At 54.5% G+C, this 16,756-nt stretch overlaps 2 protein-coding genes across 3 annotated transcripts; one reads left to right on the top strand and one right to left on the bottom strand.

Annotated features, from left to right (window-relative positions):
• The first annotated feature begins 6,203 nt into the window (after positions 1–6,203).
• On the top strand, positions 6,204–9,948 carry KLHL33 (kelch like family member 33). Its single transcript, XM_009277064.1, has 4 exons — positions 6,204–6,726; positions 6,984–7,917; positions 8,321–8,491; positions 9,073–9,948. The coding sequence occupies exons 1-4, from the start codon at positions 6,204–6,206 to the stop codon at positions 9,647–9,649; spliced, it is 2,205 nt and encodes a 734-aa protein (XP_009275339.1). The 3' UTR covers positions 9,650–9,948.
• A 2,351-nt stretch (positions 9,949–12,299) lies between these two features.
• On the bottom strand, positions 12,300–16,002 carry GP1BA (glycoprotein Ib platelet alpha subunit). Of its 2 annotated transcripts, none has more exons than XM_019471480.1 (2): positions 15,963–16,002; positions 12,300–14,833 (listed from the first exon to the last, which is right to left on the bottom strand). In XM_019471480.1, exon 2 carries the CDS (start codon positions 14,828–14,830, stop codon positions 12,665–12,667), a length of 2,166 nt encoding a protein of 721 aa, XP_019327025.1. In that variant the 5' UTR covers positions 14,831–14,833; positions 15,963–16,002; the 3' UTR covers positions 12,300–12,664. The 2 variants fall into 2 exon arrangements, with proteins under 2 accessions (XP_019327025.1, XP_009275319.1); XM_009277044.2 differs by lacking the exon at positions 15,963–16,002 and adding an exon at positions 15,424–15,469.
• Positions 16,003–16,756: the final 754 nt, after the last annotated feature.

Below are 16,756 nucleotides of genomic sequence, written 5' to 3' on the forward strand. Positions count from 1 at the left end.
TCCGTCCCCCCCAGCCGGCCGTGGCGGTGCCTCGCGGGCGGGCGCTTCCGCATCGGTCGGTCCCCTGGGCCGCCCTGCTCTGCCGCGGCACGGGCGGCCTCCGGTGAGGCCTCCTGGCTCAGCCTCCGCCTTCACCTGCGACTCGGTGCTCGGCATTGGTTGGTGTTCCTCCTCTGCAGGCCTCGAGGGCAGGTGGTTATTTAAGGATGGAAGCCAAGAGCCAGAACGCTAACGTGACTTGAAAGAAGTGCAAAGCTTTACAGCTGGTATTTCCTTTTGCTGTATTTCCTCTAACACACTGCTTATTTGTATGTCAAATAGGGATAGCACAGCACAGCATAGAATGGAACGGTTATTCACACCTGGATAATGTAATACCGGTAATCATATGGGCGATGGCAAAAGAAACTCCTGAATTAATGCTTGAGACAGAAGAACATTTGTGTCAGCTCAGGCTGAAGGTGCATCTGAGGCAGTCTCTGCCTCCCACGTTCTTTATTTAAAGCCATGTTGTTTATTTAAAGTTTAGGTAATGCATTTTTTGCAATCTAAAGTAAAAGGTACACATTATCAGTATTTGCAAAACAGCTAGTTTCTGGGCAAAAGTATAGTGGAAGCAAACTCGTCTTAGTCGTTTACTTCATCTGTTTAGGCATTGCACTTAATAAATCACTCTTGCTGAAGAGCAAACACAATGTTTTTGATGGCAAAAGGAAAATAAATGTAGGGTTTTTCCCATCATGCTGTATAGCCAAGAGGAAACCACTCAGTTGTCTTAAATTGTCTGTGTTTTGCAAGAGAAAGTGGTCACTGAAGAGGTGGGCAGGGAACTGAGGGGGCTATTCCAGGGGCAGATCCGCAAGGCTGAAGCTCCCCCAGCCCCTTGGCAAGCACACAGTTTTCTTCTCACCAAACTCATCTTGTTTTTCAGTCTGATTTAATGTTTTACGCCACCTCTGTCTTTCCCCGTGCGCTACTGCTCTGAACTGGAAGCTGGTTCACAAGCTTCACAATCTGGACTGATCTGCATTTTTGAGTTGTTCACCTCTAAAGCAGGACCTGGAATCTCCTGTAATGAGTTGAGCCATAAAAGGTCATTATAGTGGACCAGATAATGTAACCAATTATGATTTCAATAAATCCCGTAGTCCTAAACCAGCATATTGAATCCTCTCACCAGCTCTCGCACCTGAGGAAGGGCTTATCCTGTCCGCTGTTAAGGGGCCAGAACTTGTGGTCTGAAGCCATGTGTTTTACCTACAGACTCCTTGGTCCAAAGCAGGGAAGCTGAAATACAGTCTTCGGTCTGTGGGTTTTGTTTCTTCAGTGCTCTTTTCAGTTGATTTTAGGATCAGCATAATTGCATTTGCTGCTGAAAAACTGCAGAGGTTTGTAACATGAGCTTGTGGTTTACTAGTTTACCACAGAGATTGAAAATTTTTATCCTGGACATTTTTGTTGGTCCCGAGAAAGATTAATTGAAATCTGCAGATGGTGCCTGGTAGCCAGTTTCACATTTCATGATCAAGAACCTGTATTACAAACAAAGAAAACCTTTTAGTGTATTTGCTTGACACAGCTATTTGCCAAACTTTTCAGTTACATAGATGCAAGGTCTGATGAGCTGAGGTATGTAATTCAGTGGACAAGACAATGCTACTTTGCAATTTCTTAATTCAATATATGAAATCAATTTACAAAATCAAAATCAGTTTACAAAAAGAATAATTTACAAACTCAATCCATTTTTCTACTATCCAAAAATCATTGCAAGCCCCAGGCAGAGGAGTAAAGTGCCGGGACAAACCGACCTTAAGGAGAGCAGAGCTGTCTGAGTGTCTCTGCCTGAAGCCCTGTGAGGCTGGATTCACAGGGACTTGTGAGCTGAGTTTCAGCACGGAGCCCAAACAGAGCTCTCCTATTTCCTACACCCTGGGGAAACGTGCTACAGAGAAACCTGCTTCTCTTCTCTTACCTCCTGGCTGCTGGGGGCTGCCCCATTGCCTCACCTGGAGGGGTTCTTATTAAGTCTGAGCTTAGTTATTAAACCAAGCTGGATGCGGTGGCATTTGTCCGTAGCCATTTGAACGCGCCTGCCTTGTGTGCTGGCACACAGCAGGGTTCCTGGGGATCCAGCTAACTGCTGAGCTGGACCTGCTTGCACGGAACCTGCATGGCACAGAGGTGGCTGCATGGCTGGAGTGGAGGAGGTACCAGAAGGAACCAGATGGGACTTCATAATGCTGAGTCTCACCATAATGGCTATGATATGATGCCCCTGGGTAATCGAAAGCTGATCTTGCTTCATTTTCCTTTTTTCTCCCAGAGGAACTGTTGTACGACACCGTGCGTCTCAAAAATGTGCTTTGTACGTATGTAATTCTCAGTTCCTTGAGGGGTTTTGTTTTGGTTTTTTACCTCTTGTTTACAGCTACACTAGGAGCTGTGTTTGGCTTAACTACCTGCCTCAGTGCCCAAATCCGAGAGGAACCAGAGGATCCCTTGAACTATTTCATAGGAGGCTGCGTAACAGGAGCTGTCTTAGGTGCAAGAGGTAAATGTGGATAATGCCTGTAATGAAATGAGCCCTCTCTGGTTTTAGAAACCTTTCTGTTAGGGAGAAATGTGAAATAATCCTGATGTCAGGCTTATTTGGTAAAGATTCATCTCAGCATGTGAATTCCATTACGTGCCAGTTTCGTTGACATGCCATTGTACAGGTCTGCTAAAATAAATACTGCTACGGAAGGAGACCAGAGATAGAGCTGAGCCAGTACTGCCAGTTAGAACTACCCGTTATAACTTGAAATTGCAGGGTATGAAAAACGTAATTGTGGAAATCCATGTTTTCTTGGCAACAAATGGGATTTATTTTACATGGAAAATAGAATCTAACATCTGCCTTGTGACTTCTTCCTGCACTCTGAGGGACAAGCTGTATCTTGCTGCTGTTGCTGCTATGGCACCTCATCAGGCTAGATTAGCTCCTGCAGATACTTATACAGCTCTGGTTTTTTTAGGCATTTTCAGACTCAGTGTTAAAGATGTGTGGGATTTATTTAAATTGTAATTGTGGTGAAATAGAATTTATCTTTACTTTTCCTAGTTGCTGAGCTGATGAGAATTGGAAGCAGCAATTGTTATTTTTGTCACTGAAATAAGCAATTTAAGATTGCCTATGTAAGGAGACGAGGTAGTGGATTATAGAAACTGATACTTCAAACAGCAAGCTAAAAGCATGAGAAAACTTAATTTAAAAAAAGATCACTTTTCTGATTTCTCTTGGCAAACAATGTTACTGATGGTGAAGGGACTGTGAGTAGTTCATGGAAAAATTGCAGTCTGTCGAGATCTAGTGTATAGTACTTGTGCCCTAATAGATCTTTTATTGTTTGATTTGTTTTTTCCAGCTCACAGTTACATGACTGGTACCACTGCATGTTTGGGGTTTGGAATTACCGCTGCTCTAATGAAGATAGGTAACAAGGAGGGCTGGAGGCTGACGGGACCTCCCAAGCTGTAAATGTAGCCTTTCCTCCCTGCAAGCTGTCTTTTGAATGTTGTATGTAATAAGACGTTGTGTAATAAAGATACTGTCAAACCAGCAGTTGTCGCAACTTTTTGACATCGTCTGGCTGTTTACAGTGTTGGGGCTGAGACGCAAAACAGGTGGAGCCGTTGGAGAGGAAGCTTCGATCTGCTTCTCCTGCTGAGATTTCTTTTTCATGCACAAGTCACTTTGCCTCCGTGTCTGTTGCGCACGCAAGCTTGAGGGGTACAATTACCGTTTTCAGTCTGGTCTTTTAGGGGTTCTTCTTGTAGTTTCAAGTGGGTCCTGCAGGATTTTTTGGCAAGGATTGGGATTGCGCTGCACTGAGACCATCAGTAAGGGTTTGGAGTCAAAACTTCTGAAGAAGCGCTTGGCTCTAGGTTGAGGATTAGGAATTTGGGGTGGGGGATATAGATTGCCCACAAGGTGTTCGGGAGCCTGGGGACTTTCTCTGATAAGCATTTAAGGAAGTCTAGAGCCCACAACTGCAGGGTTAGAATTGGGGAATAGCTGAGGTTGGAAGGGACCCCTGGAGATCTTCCTGCTCAAAGTTGGAGCAGGTTGCTCAGGGCTGTGTCCAGCTGAATTTTCTGTGTGCAAACTGAAGCACGTCCAGCAAAGCCACCAAGAAGGTGTAGAGGGTTGAGAGACAGGATGCGTGATGAGGGGTGAGGGGAACTGCATCATTCAGCCTGGAGAAAAGAAGGTCAAGGGCTGATGTAATACCATTTTGGTTAGAGAAGAGGCAGGCTCAGGTGCTCAGTAAAGGATGAGAAATAACAAGCACAAGTTGCAGAAAGGGAACTTCTAACTAGATAGAAGGAAAAAAAAATCTCACAGTTGTGGTAGGTAAGTGCTGGAAAATGGACTTGGAAAGGCTGTGAAATCGTCATCTTTGGGGACACAGAATTCAACCAGACACATGGGACTATGAGGGTACAGGGACAGGACATTTGGGGACGGGGATATGAGTTAATAGAGACAGGGAATATGGGCACTAGGGGAAGCAGGGATGTGGGATAGGGGAACACAGGGAGGTGTGAGGGGAGGGGACAGGAGATAGGGGAACCAGAGACAAGGGGATTGAGGGACCCAAGGACAGCAGAGGAGGGGACAGAGCGACACAGGGGGACGCACGGTCACAACCATGGCAGGCTGTGCTGCTCTCTGGTGTGTGCTCTCTGTGGGCCGGTGGGAGTCCCAGGGGGGTGCAGGATGGTTCTGGGAGTGCTTGGGGCTGGGTCAAGGGGCTGGTGTCCCCATGTGCTTCCTGGCACCAGGGCTGGGGGCCCCCGGCTCTTTGGTGCAGGGGTCAGAGGGGCTGGGCTCCAGTTCAGGAGCACAATGGGTGGGTGGGGGGGTCACCCCCCATGGGGCTGGGAGAGCAGGGGGTTTGTTTCTCTCTCACCCAAGGACTTTTGAGGGGGGCCCTGCTTCACCCTGGGCTCTTGAGGTGAGCAAGGTTTGGGGGTGGTCTGATGGGCCAGAGAGCCCCAACAGGACCTGCTCAGGGTAACCCAGGTTTTTCAGCCCTGCCTGTACCTTCCCGCTGCCTGATAGGGGAAAAAACTCCCGGCAGCTTCCACCCACCCCACTGCCTGTCCTCAGGGAACGTGGGTGTCCCCGCCACCCCATCCCAGGGCTCCAGGGCCTTGGACCTCCCTCCGCCTGGGCCTCTCCCAGCTCCCGGCCGTGGCCACGTGTCCTGTCTGGGCTATAATTACCCAGGCACATTCCCGGGGGGTCACAGGAGCTTTCCGGAGCGGCGGCAGGCGGTAAGGGGGGACAAGTGCGTGGCATGGCACAGTGCGGCATGCCGCGCAGCAATGCAGGACACAGCATATGGCATGCACCACGCCGGGTTGCAAAGCGTGTGGCCTGAGCAAGGACACGCGACACCGTGCAAACACAGCGAGCAACACGTGAGGTGCCACTCGTGACGGGGCAGGGGGGGCGACAGCGTGCAGCGCACCGTGGTGTGACAGTGTGCTGCACGAGGATCAGCACACCCCAACAGTAAGCAGTGCAAGAGGGCACATGACGTGCAACGTCACACGCAACTCGCAGTGCAATGCATTGCAACAGGCGACAGGCAGCGCACAGCAGCCACTGCCGTGCACCAAACAGGTGGGACAGGCGGCTTCGCCGGGGAGCTGTTCTGGGGACCAGCGGCTTTGCTACTGTTGGAGCACCAGTAGTTTCGACTATGGGGCAATGGTTGGGGAAGGGCTTGGTGGCTTCTGCTACAGGGCGGAGGGTTTGATGGGGGACAGTGGACTGAGCTATGGGGCTGTGGCTTTCAGTTGGGGCAGCAGCATTGGCTGTGGGTCGGTAGCTTCATCCTGAGGGTTCAGCAGTGAGGCAGATGAGGGACATCAGCCTCAGCTATGAAGCAGCAACATGGTCTGTTGGACTCACCTATGGGGCTGTGGTTTTGCCAAGGGTCATTAAATTCAGCTATGGGGCAGTAGCAGTTCCTGGTGGCCTCAGCTATGGGGTAGAGCCTTTGGCGATGGATCCAGTGGCTTTCACTGTGGGGCAGTGCCAGTAGCAGGACCCCGTGTACCCAGCCAGGACTCCTGCTGTGGGCCAGAAGCTCTGGCTATGGAGACAGCACCCTGACCCCCCTGATCTGTGTGTTCCCACAGGCAAGATGTGGGTTGCAGAGGGGCCGGCCCCAGCCCAGTGGAGCCTGCGGGATGGGGCCCACGCTGGACACTTCCTGGCCACCGCCGACCACCTCCGCACCGCAGGACAGCTGGTGGATGTGGCTGTGGGCCCGGAGGGCGATGTGGCCCATGCCGTGGTCCTGGCCTCCATCAGCTCCTTCTTCCTCCACTTCCTGGAGGACAGGACCAGAGAGCTGCGCCAGAGCCCCCCACCCCATGTCCCGCTGCCTCCTGGGGCCACACTATGGGGCTGGCGGGCTGTGCTGGCCTTTGCCTATGGAGGAACTGTGCCCCATGGCCGGGAGAAGGAGGTAGAGGAGGCCGCCCAGGCCCTGGGAGCCCCCCGAGTGGTGGCCGCCTGTGCCCCACGGCTGGAGAGTGACCCCCAGGAGGGGGGTCCCAAGCCCCTGGAGGAGCAGTGGAAGACGCTAAGAGCCATGGAGCAACTCCATGCCAGTGGCCTGGGCTGCGACCTCCAGCTCCGGGCAGGGGACGAGGTCATCCCAGGTGAGCTGGGGGTGGGGGTCCCCCGGGAGGGCCTGGGAAGGGGGCAGGGCATGCTGGGACAGCTGGGTCCCCTGGCAGGGATGCTGGAGGCTGAGGCTCCAGGTGGGGATGAGGAGATAGAGGTGCCCATGGGGCTGGTCCCCTCAGGAGAGCTGGGGGTTTGGGAGGGGGGAGGGCCAGGACACCTGGGTTCCCAGAGGGCTGCATGGTGCAAAGGGTCCCCTGCTGCCCACACCATTCTTCCTCCTTCCCCCTAGTTCAGCGCCTGGCTCTGAGCTGCTCCTGTGACTTCTTCCGGGCCCTCTTCACTTGCCCCATGCGGGAGGCCACCCACAACCCCACCGTCCCGCTGGCCACAGGGCTGTCCCCAGCCGAGCTGCGCCTCCTCCTGTCCTTCGCCTACACAGGGGCTGTGGCAGGGCCGTGGCCCGCAGTCCTGGAGGCAGCTGAGACCTCCCTGCGCTACCAGGCCTGGGGGCTCCTCACCCTCTGCCTGGATGTTTTCACCCATGGCCTGACCCCAGAAACTGGCCTGGATGTGCTGGCCTTTGCTGTGGCTTATGGGCTGGCCCAGGTGGCCCGTGTAGCAGAGGACTACATCTTGGCCACCTTCCCCAGCGTGGCGGCCACACCAGCCTTCCTGGATCTTCCTGCACATCTTCTCATCCGCCTCCTCCGCTCTGATGGTCTCAATGTCCTCTATGAACTAGAGGCTTTGGAAGCAGCATCCCGGTGGCTTATGGCCAATGGAGATGGCCAAGAGGATCTAGCCAAGGAAGTCCTGTCATCTGTTCGCTTTGCCCTCATGTCTGGCCAGGAGCTGAAGAAGGTCCGATCAGTGACTGCAGGGGTAGCTGACCCAAAGGTCCTCCACGAGCTTGTGGTAGCAAGTTTGGCCCCCATGGCCCAGCTGCCATGCCGGGTGCGTTCCCTGCAAGAGGTGCTGGTGGTTTGTGGTGGAGAGAAACTGACGGCCAACCTGGCTGCCCGGAAGCCCAGCAGACACCTCTGGTTTGCCCACCGCTACCGCAGTGCTGTGGGGCTGGTGAAGCAGGTGGAGTGGCGGCCACTGGGGCACTTACCTGATGGCCCACGCTTCCGCCATGCTGTAGCTGTGGTGGGCAACATCCTCTATGTCCTGGGTGGAAAGCACTACTACGGGGTCCATGATACCCTGGCCAGTGTCTACAGGTGAGGGCTACAGAGGACCTAGAGGTGGGATCAGAGGAGGTGTTGGTGGAGCTAGAGCTGCCCCATGGACCCAAGGTGTTGTGGCACTGCAGTTGGGTCAAGTGGCCCCAAGGCATTCGGGGATTGGTTGGGTGTAGGACTGGGAGGTGCCCTTTGACTCTGGGATGTTACAGGCTTTTTGGGGGTAGGGCAGGGAGGCTCCTATCTGGAGATGCCTCAGGGCATTATGGGTTTGCTATTGCCCAGAAAGGAGAGGATATTCCCACGCAAGGGGACTATGTGGCCCCAAGGCATTATGGGATTGGCTGGTTGTAGGTGGGTTGTTGCCCTCAGCGGTGCCAACATTACCTTATGACATTGTAGATAACAGGTAGTTTCTTGCCTCTTTACCTCTCAAACACAGGTATCAGCCTATGGATGATTCCTGGGAGCGCCTGGCCAGCATGACCTGTGGGCGGAGCTACTTTGCCGCTGTGGCACTTGGGGATTTCATCTATGCCCTGGGGGGCAGCTCGGGGGAGCTCTACTGCACAGACACTGTGGAGCGCTATGACCTGGCCAATGACACCTGGAGGTGAGACCACTCTACGTGGCCACCTGCTTTCCTCTGCCCTAGCAGCCCCTTGCATTGGCCAGCGGTGCCCATTGAGTGGTCTTTGGGTCACTGAGCCTCCAATGGACAATGGGCCTACAGTGGCCTTTGGGAGAGGTCTACTGGGTGTTGAGCAACCATGTCCCTTGGAGGTCATTGGGTGTTGGCCAGTGGTGCCTATTGGGTGGTGAATGAGTTTTTGGCCAACAGTATTCACTGAGGGTCTGTTGGCCATCTGCCAATAAGATGAATCATTTAAACATCTTCCAGCTATGTTCATTGGGTGCTCTGTTGGTTGTTGGCCAATATTGTCCATTAGGGAGTCCACTGTGGGTTGACCAATAGTGTCTTTTGGGGTCTACAAAGTCTTGAACAGTGATGGCCCTTGGGCATCCATTATCTGTTAGCTGATGCTGCCCACTGGGGCTCATTGGGTGTTGGCCAGCGTTGACTGCTGAGCAGTCAATGGAGCCATGGCTCACTGGGAAACTCCTGGGCAGGCAGTCACCATGGGGCAGCCCTGCTTAACCTGCCCTTCACCCCCTCCCTCTCTCCTTGCCTAGGAGGTGCCAGCCCCTGCCGATGGCTCTGTGCGGGCATGCAGCGAGTGCCTTGGATGGTGCCCTCTACGTGTCAGGGGGGTGTGATGAGGCATGCCAGTGCCAGGCGGCCATGCTGCGCTACATCCCAGATGCGCCTGCCATGCTCCTGGCCCCCATGAATGGCCAGCGAGCTGGGCACATCATGGAGGAGGCGGGTGGGCAGCTCTATGTGGCTGGGGGGCTGTGCCAGCGGGATGGGCAGGCTGGCTACAGGGACCAGCTGGCCTTTGAGGTCTACAGCCCCAAGCTGGACATCTGGGTCCTCCTCAGCCCCTTGCCCCATGCCCATGTAGTTGGGGGCGCAGCTGTGCTGGGGGGGGAGCTGCTCGTACTGGGAGGGTACAGTCATGAGACCTACCGGGACACCCACTTGATCCACGCCTACCAGCCAGGCACCCGGCGCTGGATCACCCGGGGCACCTTGCCCCATGCCTATACTGACCTCCAGGCTTGTGTCCTCACTGTACCCCGTGCCTTGCGTGGCCCCAACTGCCTTGAGGACCCCTCGAGATCACCTGACACCCCCAATAATACTTAGGGGGGGGGCCTTAAAAGCTCTGCACCCCATACTGGGATCCCCAGCTAGCATCCATGGGCATCTCTATGGGACAAAATCGCCCCCAGATCCTTTCCCCACAATGGGTTCCTCCTGTGGTTTCCGGCAACCCCCCACCCCCAGGGTACATGCTAGGGCATGGGGGACACAAAGACTCCCCATACTGCAACCCTGTGCCTCCAGGAATACTCACTCCCCTGCCCTGACGCTTTCACTAGGCAATGGGGCTCCCCCAATTTCCCCCCACTCTTGGGTTGAATAAAAGTCGCTCCTGAACTGCCCATCTGGGTCTTCTTGTTTCTGCTGGGGATCCCAGACATCCAGGTGCTTCTCGCAAGGAACAGGAGGAGAGCAGGAGACCAATGGCCTGAGTGTCCTGGATGGGTGGTGGTGGGGACCAGGATTGCCTGGATTCCTGGGTCCCCTGGGGAGGGGTGGGTGGAGGGCACTGGGGCTCTGGGTGCCTGTGTTCACTGGGCATGGGGGAGGGTGTGCGTGTGTCTAGGGATTGAGAGGTCTTGGGGTGCATGGAGGATCCTGAGGGAATAGGAGAGTCCTGGGGGTGCCAGGGTTTTGGGGTAGATGGCAGGGTAGATGAGGGCACTGGGGGGTCCCAGGGGCTCTGGGCTTCCTAGGTGGTTCTGGGAGGTCTTGGCTTCCTGGAGTGAACTGGAGTGCTTGTTGTGTGGAGAGATGGGAGAATCCTACAGATGACTTGGAAGGAGAGGCAGAGGTAATGGGGATTCTGAGAGATATTGCGGTACCAGTGGTACCTTTGGGGAGGGAATTGAGGGTCCTGGGATGTGTAGGGGAGGGTTGCAAGTTCTCATGGCTCCCCAAAACAGCATTTTAGATGTGGGCTAATGAGCACTGAGTAGAGGGGGATAATCGCTTTCCCTTGGTCTACTGGCTATGCTCCTGTTAACACAGCCCAGGCTTCTGTTGCTGTCTGCTGCCAGGGTGCACTGCTGGATCTTGTTCACCTTTCTGTCGACCAAGACACACAGGTCCTTTTCCGTAGCTCTGCTCCCCAGCCAGTCTGTCCCCCGCTGGCACTGTTGTGGTCTTCCTTCCAAGGTACAGGACTTTGCATTTGTGCTTGTTGACTTTCATCAGGTTTCTGTCAACACATTTCTCCAGGGTGAATGGTGCTCCCTGAATGGTGGTCCTGTTGGAAGCGTATGAACTGATCCCTCCCAACCTGGTGTCATCTGCCCACACGATAAAAGCACATTTGGTTGCCTCCTCTGTGTCATTGATAAAGATGTTAAACAGAAGAGTTTCCAGCACAGCCCTGTGTGGTACTCCACGTTACCAGCAGCCGAGTATAATCCATTAACCACTAGCCACTGGTCCTGACCTTCACACCACTTTTTACCTGTCCAATTCTCCAGCCATTCAGAGCTTGATGGCCTAACTTGGATGCCATGACATTGTGAGAGAAGTGTCAAAAGGAAGTCAAAGCTCCTTGAGAGGTGAGAGCTGATGCATGCTGCCCCACCACAGAGCCTAAGCACAAGAATGTGAGAAATAGCACTGTAACAAAACAAGAAAAGTCATCCTTAGTCACCAACATTGCTATATAAGACCAGAAGGGGCTGGAAAATGTCCCAAGATGTAGTAGAAGTATCTGATAAAGAAAAAAAAAAAATCAATGTAAAGAAAAAGTTCAAACTCAAGTAATAGGGCTCTCTGGGGTCTCCCCAAGGCCGCCCATGTGTCCCTTGGATGCTCTGAGGGTATCTGAGGTCTCCTGGGCTGTTGCAGTCATCTCTAGAGTTGTTCAGAGGGATTCTGGGTCAAATCTGGGGTCTCTGGGACTGTTCCTGTTGTCTCAGAAAAGAGGGAGAGAGTATGGTGGGGGTCAGAGGGCAGCACCAACACACAGACAAATGCTCACAAATGCAGAGCTCACATGTCCACAGACACACTAGCACACATGAGCTTGACAAGCAGACACGCTTGCATAGAAGGATGCTCACCCCAGCTGGCCAAGCACAGGCACACGTATCCTTCTGTGGACCAATTAATTAATCTGGCAGAAGGCCTGCTGACCCACAGTAGCTGGATGATACGTTTGGGACAGTTGGAACTGGAACAGCGCTTGAGACTGCAAAAGTGTTTCATATGATCTAGTCGCTGCATTTGTGCACCAGTGTTGGGGCCTGCCGTTTGAACCCCGCCAGTGACAACCTCTGCCTCTTTCTCACACCTCCCAACATGTTTGGGTGACTTCTGCACAGGTGGTCACAAAGTTTGGCCAGCCCCTGGACATTTTGTCCAAGTGTGATTCCTTACAAGTCACATCCATCGCCCTCTGAAGCCTCCCGCCCTCCTCCCCCATTTCCAGCCATCCCACGATGGGTCATGCAGAGGCAGCGACATCTACCATTTCCTGAACTGATTATATGGCAGTGGGACATACAGTGGAATGCTTTTCCTACATGATTCAATCCCACAGTGAAGGATCATACATGTGGGGCAAAAGTCAGGAAGCTGGATATAAGTGGACTTTTCCTCTCTGTCTTCACTATTCCAAGCACTGAAGACAATTTTGTCATTCACTGTACCCTGCCAGGACTATGGGAGGTCCAATGAAATGAAACTAGCACCCATTTGACATTTAGGCAAAGAGAATATTTATTCTATGATTAACAACCTGGCACTGAGTTGAAAGCATAGCGAATCTTTATGATGTGCATCATTCGAACAGAAGCAGTTGGGACGCAGAGTGCAAAGTAAGCTCTGCTTTCCCACACTCACCCCGAAAGCAGGCAGTGTCAGCCCCAAACTATCAGTGACCAGTTTAGGGCATCTTCTCCCTCTGCCAAGTACCCAAGTAATCATTTCAGATCTAGAAACCTCAGAGTGCATGAGAGTAATACTAGGGGAAGGAGCTGAATGGCTTCCTCCTGGGCAAGCAGATCTTTCCCTTGTAAAACAAGTGTACATGAAGCAGAGCCACGACCCTCCATCTCTTTGAACGTACAGAAGCATTTACAAGGTGTTGCCAGCATATTTCACTCTGACATCACCAATGGCCTTGACACCCCTGTCCAGGCTGTAAGCAGAAGGGGTCCTCAGGGAGCTGAGGTTTGTGACCATCAGCTTCCTGGAGAAAGACTTGAATGAGGCATTGAGAGGACTGTCGTGGACCCACAGCTCCTTCGTGGTGCAGAAGGAGGAACTTGCAGGAGGACTGCACTGTATCCCCAGGTCTTTAATCGTGCAGTAAGTGACCTCAGGGCACAACTCTACTTCTTTGATGGTACAGAACATGGGGCGCTGGAGGGGGCTTTTGAAGCTGCTGAGATGCATCACAGGGCTTCCTGTCGACTCCCTCCACCTCAGCAGTGGATACTGCACCTCTTGGGTCTGCAGGGACTTGCGCCAGGAGGGCCGTCCCACCAGACACATCCATGCCAGCCAGCCTGCTAGAGCCAGCATGGTCAGGACCAGCAGAGCCAAGGAAGCCAGGTAGAGCACCCAGTGCAATAGGCAGCAATGCCTCAGCACCCCCTGCCCCCACTGCGGACCCTCCCCACCTGCCCGTGAGCGTAGCACAGGTACAGCTAGTCCTGGGATGGAGCATGGGCAGAGGGAGGGAGGTCCAGGTGGAGGGGAAGGTGCAGGCTGGGTGAAGTGTGTGGTGTCCAGGGGAGCTGGCGGCGTTGGGGCACGAGTGGAAAGCACGGTGGTGGAGACCACGGGAGTGGTCGACGTCAGAGGAGGAGATGAAGATCTGACAATGGAAGAGGCCTCTAGCATGGCAGTAGAAGGCACTGCTGTGGAGGCGGTGGAAAATGCGCCAGTGGACACCATGAGAGTGGCATAGGTGTTGGTAGTGCTGGTGGCAAGTGTGGTTTGGGGATGGCTGCTGGTGCTGGCAGGTCTGGTGCTCATAGTGGTTGGTAGTGAGGTGGTAGAGACAAAGGTGGCAGATCTGTGCTGGGTGCTGGCGGGAGCAGCAATGAGGACGGCGGCAGTGCTGGGGGTCTGTGTGGGTGTGACGGTGGGACTGGCTGGCGCAGGAGTGGTGGTGCTGGGAGCTCTGGTGCTTGCAGGCATCGCAGGCAAAGTGCTTGGGGTGAGGGTGGAGCTACAAGGGGTGTTGAGGGGCGGTCTTGTGGTAGCAAGGGGAGGCCAGGTAACAGCACGGGGCATGGTAGTGTGCTCTTTGGGGATGGATGGATGTGGGGGGGAGAAGGCGATCATGGTAGCTTTCTCCATCGTTTCTTCCTCATCATAGTATTCATCCTCTTCCTCCTCTTCCGCATCCCCCACGTTGCCGCAGTTGGGCTTGAAGTGGATGATGGGCTTCCGCCAATGCTCAGGGGGACTGTGGCACAGCACCTTCTCAGGGGCGACCTCCACCTTTGTCTTCTCCAGGCCTCGCTCTGGCTGATAAACACTGCCATCGTTCTGCCAGATCCAGGCCCGCAGGTAGCGCAGGTTGCAGTCACAATGCCAGGGGTTCTCAGTGAGGAAGACGTATGCGAAGAGGTGCCCCTCAGGGAAAAAGTTGGTGGGCAGGGTCTGCAGGCGGTTCCCTGAGAGCCAGAGGGTCTCCAGCTCTTGCAGATCCTGCAGCAGCTCCCTGGGGAGCTCCTCCAGGAGGTTGTCCGAGAGGTCCAAGTACTTGAGTGCCCTCAGCCCTGCAAAGGCCTCCTGGGGCAGTGTCTGTAGACGGTTCCCTCGCAGGTCCAGGTCCTGCAGCCGTGTCACAGCGCGGAAAGCCCCTGGGGCCAGCGTTGCCAGGCTGTTGTGGGCCACGGCCAGGTGGGTGAGTGCGGGCAGGCCCTGCAGGGCAGGCAGGGCTCCCAGCATGTTGCGGGAGAGGATCAGCTCCCTCAGGGATGGCAGTGGGAGCCCGGTATCCAGAGCTGCCAGCCCGTTGTCAGCCAGGTCGAGGTCCTGCAGCTGGGTGAGGGGCAGGAAGGCAGCAGTGGAGAGGGACGCCAGGCGGTTGGCATTGAGCAGCAGGATGCCCGTGTCTGCAGGCAGGTCTGGGGGCACCGCACTGAGACCCTGCCCCGTGCAGTTCACCTCCAGGAGGTCCTTGACCTTGTTCATCTCCGACGGGCAGGGCTGGCCTGGGTCGGTAGTGCCGGCTGTGGGCAGCAGAGCCGGGAGGATAAGCAGGAGCAGGGCAAGGATCCGCATGGCCTGGAGGGGAGAGCCGAGAGGTGTGGGCACAGGCAGGCACGCACCTACACATTGCCTTTCTTCCTGCGCAAGCACCGTTTGCAAAAGAGCTGGCATCCCCCACCAGACCCTCTGTGAGCCCTCTGAGCCCTGCAGCTCCTCCCTGGGAGGATGGAAGGGAGAGATGAGTTCCACACCTATTGCCAGCACCCACCCCGTCACCTTGTCCTTGAAGAGCAGCAGGCTCAGCAAGGAGACACCATCTCTGCCCTTTTGCTCACCTCATCCTCCTCTGTGGGAGGCAGAACCTGATTCACACGCCTCCTCACAGCGGTGCCTCCTCCGCTGGGGTAGCATTGCTGCCCTCACCACTGCAAAAGCAGTGGCTCCATGGTGTTCATGTCCCTGCATACCCACACTCACCCCAGCCCAGAAAAGCTGTGCGCTGGAAGAGGCTCCCTGAATATGCTCTTACCCAACGCCAGCTGAGCCCTCTACTTGATTTGGGTTCACAAGGTAGGAGCATGAATCATGTGAAAAGAGCTTCCCATGCACACACATGGCTACCCCAAGTGCCCGGCCCCAATGGACACTGCTTCCCTGGGACTCACCATGGACCCTCCAGCGTTTGCTCTCCTGCGGCTTTGCCTCCCTTGTCCGAGGACTGGGCACTGCTCTGGCGGCAGTGCTAGCGGCAGGGCTGCCCAGGCCCTCTATCAGCACGCACAGCTGTGGGAAGGGAGCTGCGGCTTCCTGAGCAGCCAAACCCATCATCTCCTGTCCTTCAGCACAGCCCTCGCTTTAACTGCGCTGCCACACCACTGTCTCCTTGGAAAAGTCTCAACCAGAGACTGGCTCCATAATTTCTTACTTCACAGTAAAGGAGGGAGGGCTGCACCCAGGAGGAGCCCTTGCATGCCCCCCTGCCCCCCAAGCCACACCTTTTTACATCCCAGGAAACGGGTCCCTTGCACGGTCCCTTGCACGGTTCCTCTGCTTCAAGGCAGCTCTTTCTCAGAAATGTCTGCCCCTTCCTCTGCTTCAAGGCAGCTCTTTCTCAGCACGCTCTGGGCTTCTATCCTTGAGGCACCTCAACCTGGGAACTGCAGCCTAGTTGGCATACCAGTGAGAAACAGTTCCTGCACATTACCTCAGCTAGTTGTTTGTGGTGTAAACGAGGGATCCTTTCTTTCTGGCTTGCCAGGAAAAACGGGGATGGCTCTTCTGGAGAGCTGAGAGGCAGCTTTAACATTTGTGGGAGAAGCTGCAGCACAGACCAGGCAAGGAGATTAGAGGCAGAGGAAGGAGCTCGGTTTTGCAATTCCTCCTGCTGTCTGTTTCTGCAGCCGAGCTGTCGCCACTTCCCTGGCTCATAGGTCACTGCAGAGCATCTTGGACTGCGGGGCTGGAGGGTCACCCAAAAGCTGCAAGGGGAGATGCTACAGAGGAGGGGAGATATTGGTTTTCTACTGATTTTCCATTCTGTGGATTGTGGTGGGTCAACCCCTGCCAGCAGCTAAGCACCCACCAGCCGCTCGCCCACTGCCTCTATAGTGAGATGGGGGAGAGAACTAGAAAAGCAAAAGTGAGAAAAAAAACTTTGTAGGTCAAGATAAAGATAGTTTAATAAGTGAAGGAAAGAGAGAGAGAAAAAAATGATGCAAAAGCATTCACTCACCACCTCCCACCAGATCGATGTCCAACCAGTCCTCAAGCAATGGTACCTTGGAACTCTGCCCCATGCCCTCCTCCGCCCCCCATTTTATTGCTGAGCATGACTCCACATGGCATGGAATATCCCTCTGGTCCATTGGGGTCAGCTGTCCCTCCTGTGTCATCTCCCAGCCTCTCTCTTACCCCCCGCCCACTCGCTGCAGGGGCATTTTAGTTCAGCTTGTAGTAAGAGGGCTGGAGGCAGCAGCAGAGGCAGAACTTGGGGGCTGT

Source organism: Aptenodytes forsteri, unplaced genomic scaffold, assembly GCF_000699145.1.
Source record: "Aptenodytes forsteri isolate BGI_AS27 unplaced genomic scaffold, ASM69914v1 Scaffold274, whole genome shotgun sequence".
NCBI lineage: Eukaryota > Metazoa > Chordata > Aves > Sphenisciformes > Spheniscidae > Aptenodytes > Aptenodytes forsteri.

Coding starts and splice junctions, on each gene's coding strand:
- KLHL33 (XM_009277064.1), top strand. CDS start 6,204: ATGTGGGTTGCAGAGGGGCCGGCCCCAGCCCAGTGGAGCCTGCGGGAT. Junction 6,727..6,983: donor AGGGGACGAGGTCATCCCAG/GTGAGCTGGGGG, acceptor CCTTCCCCCTAG/TTCAGCGCCTGGCTCTGAGC. Junction 8,492..9,072: donor CTGGCCAATGACACCTGGAG/GTGAGACCACTC, acceptor CTCCTTGCCTAG/GAGGTGCCAGCCCCTGCCGA.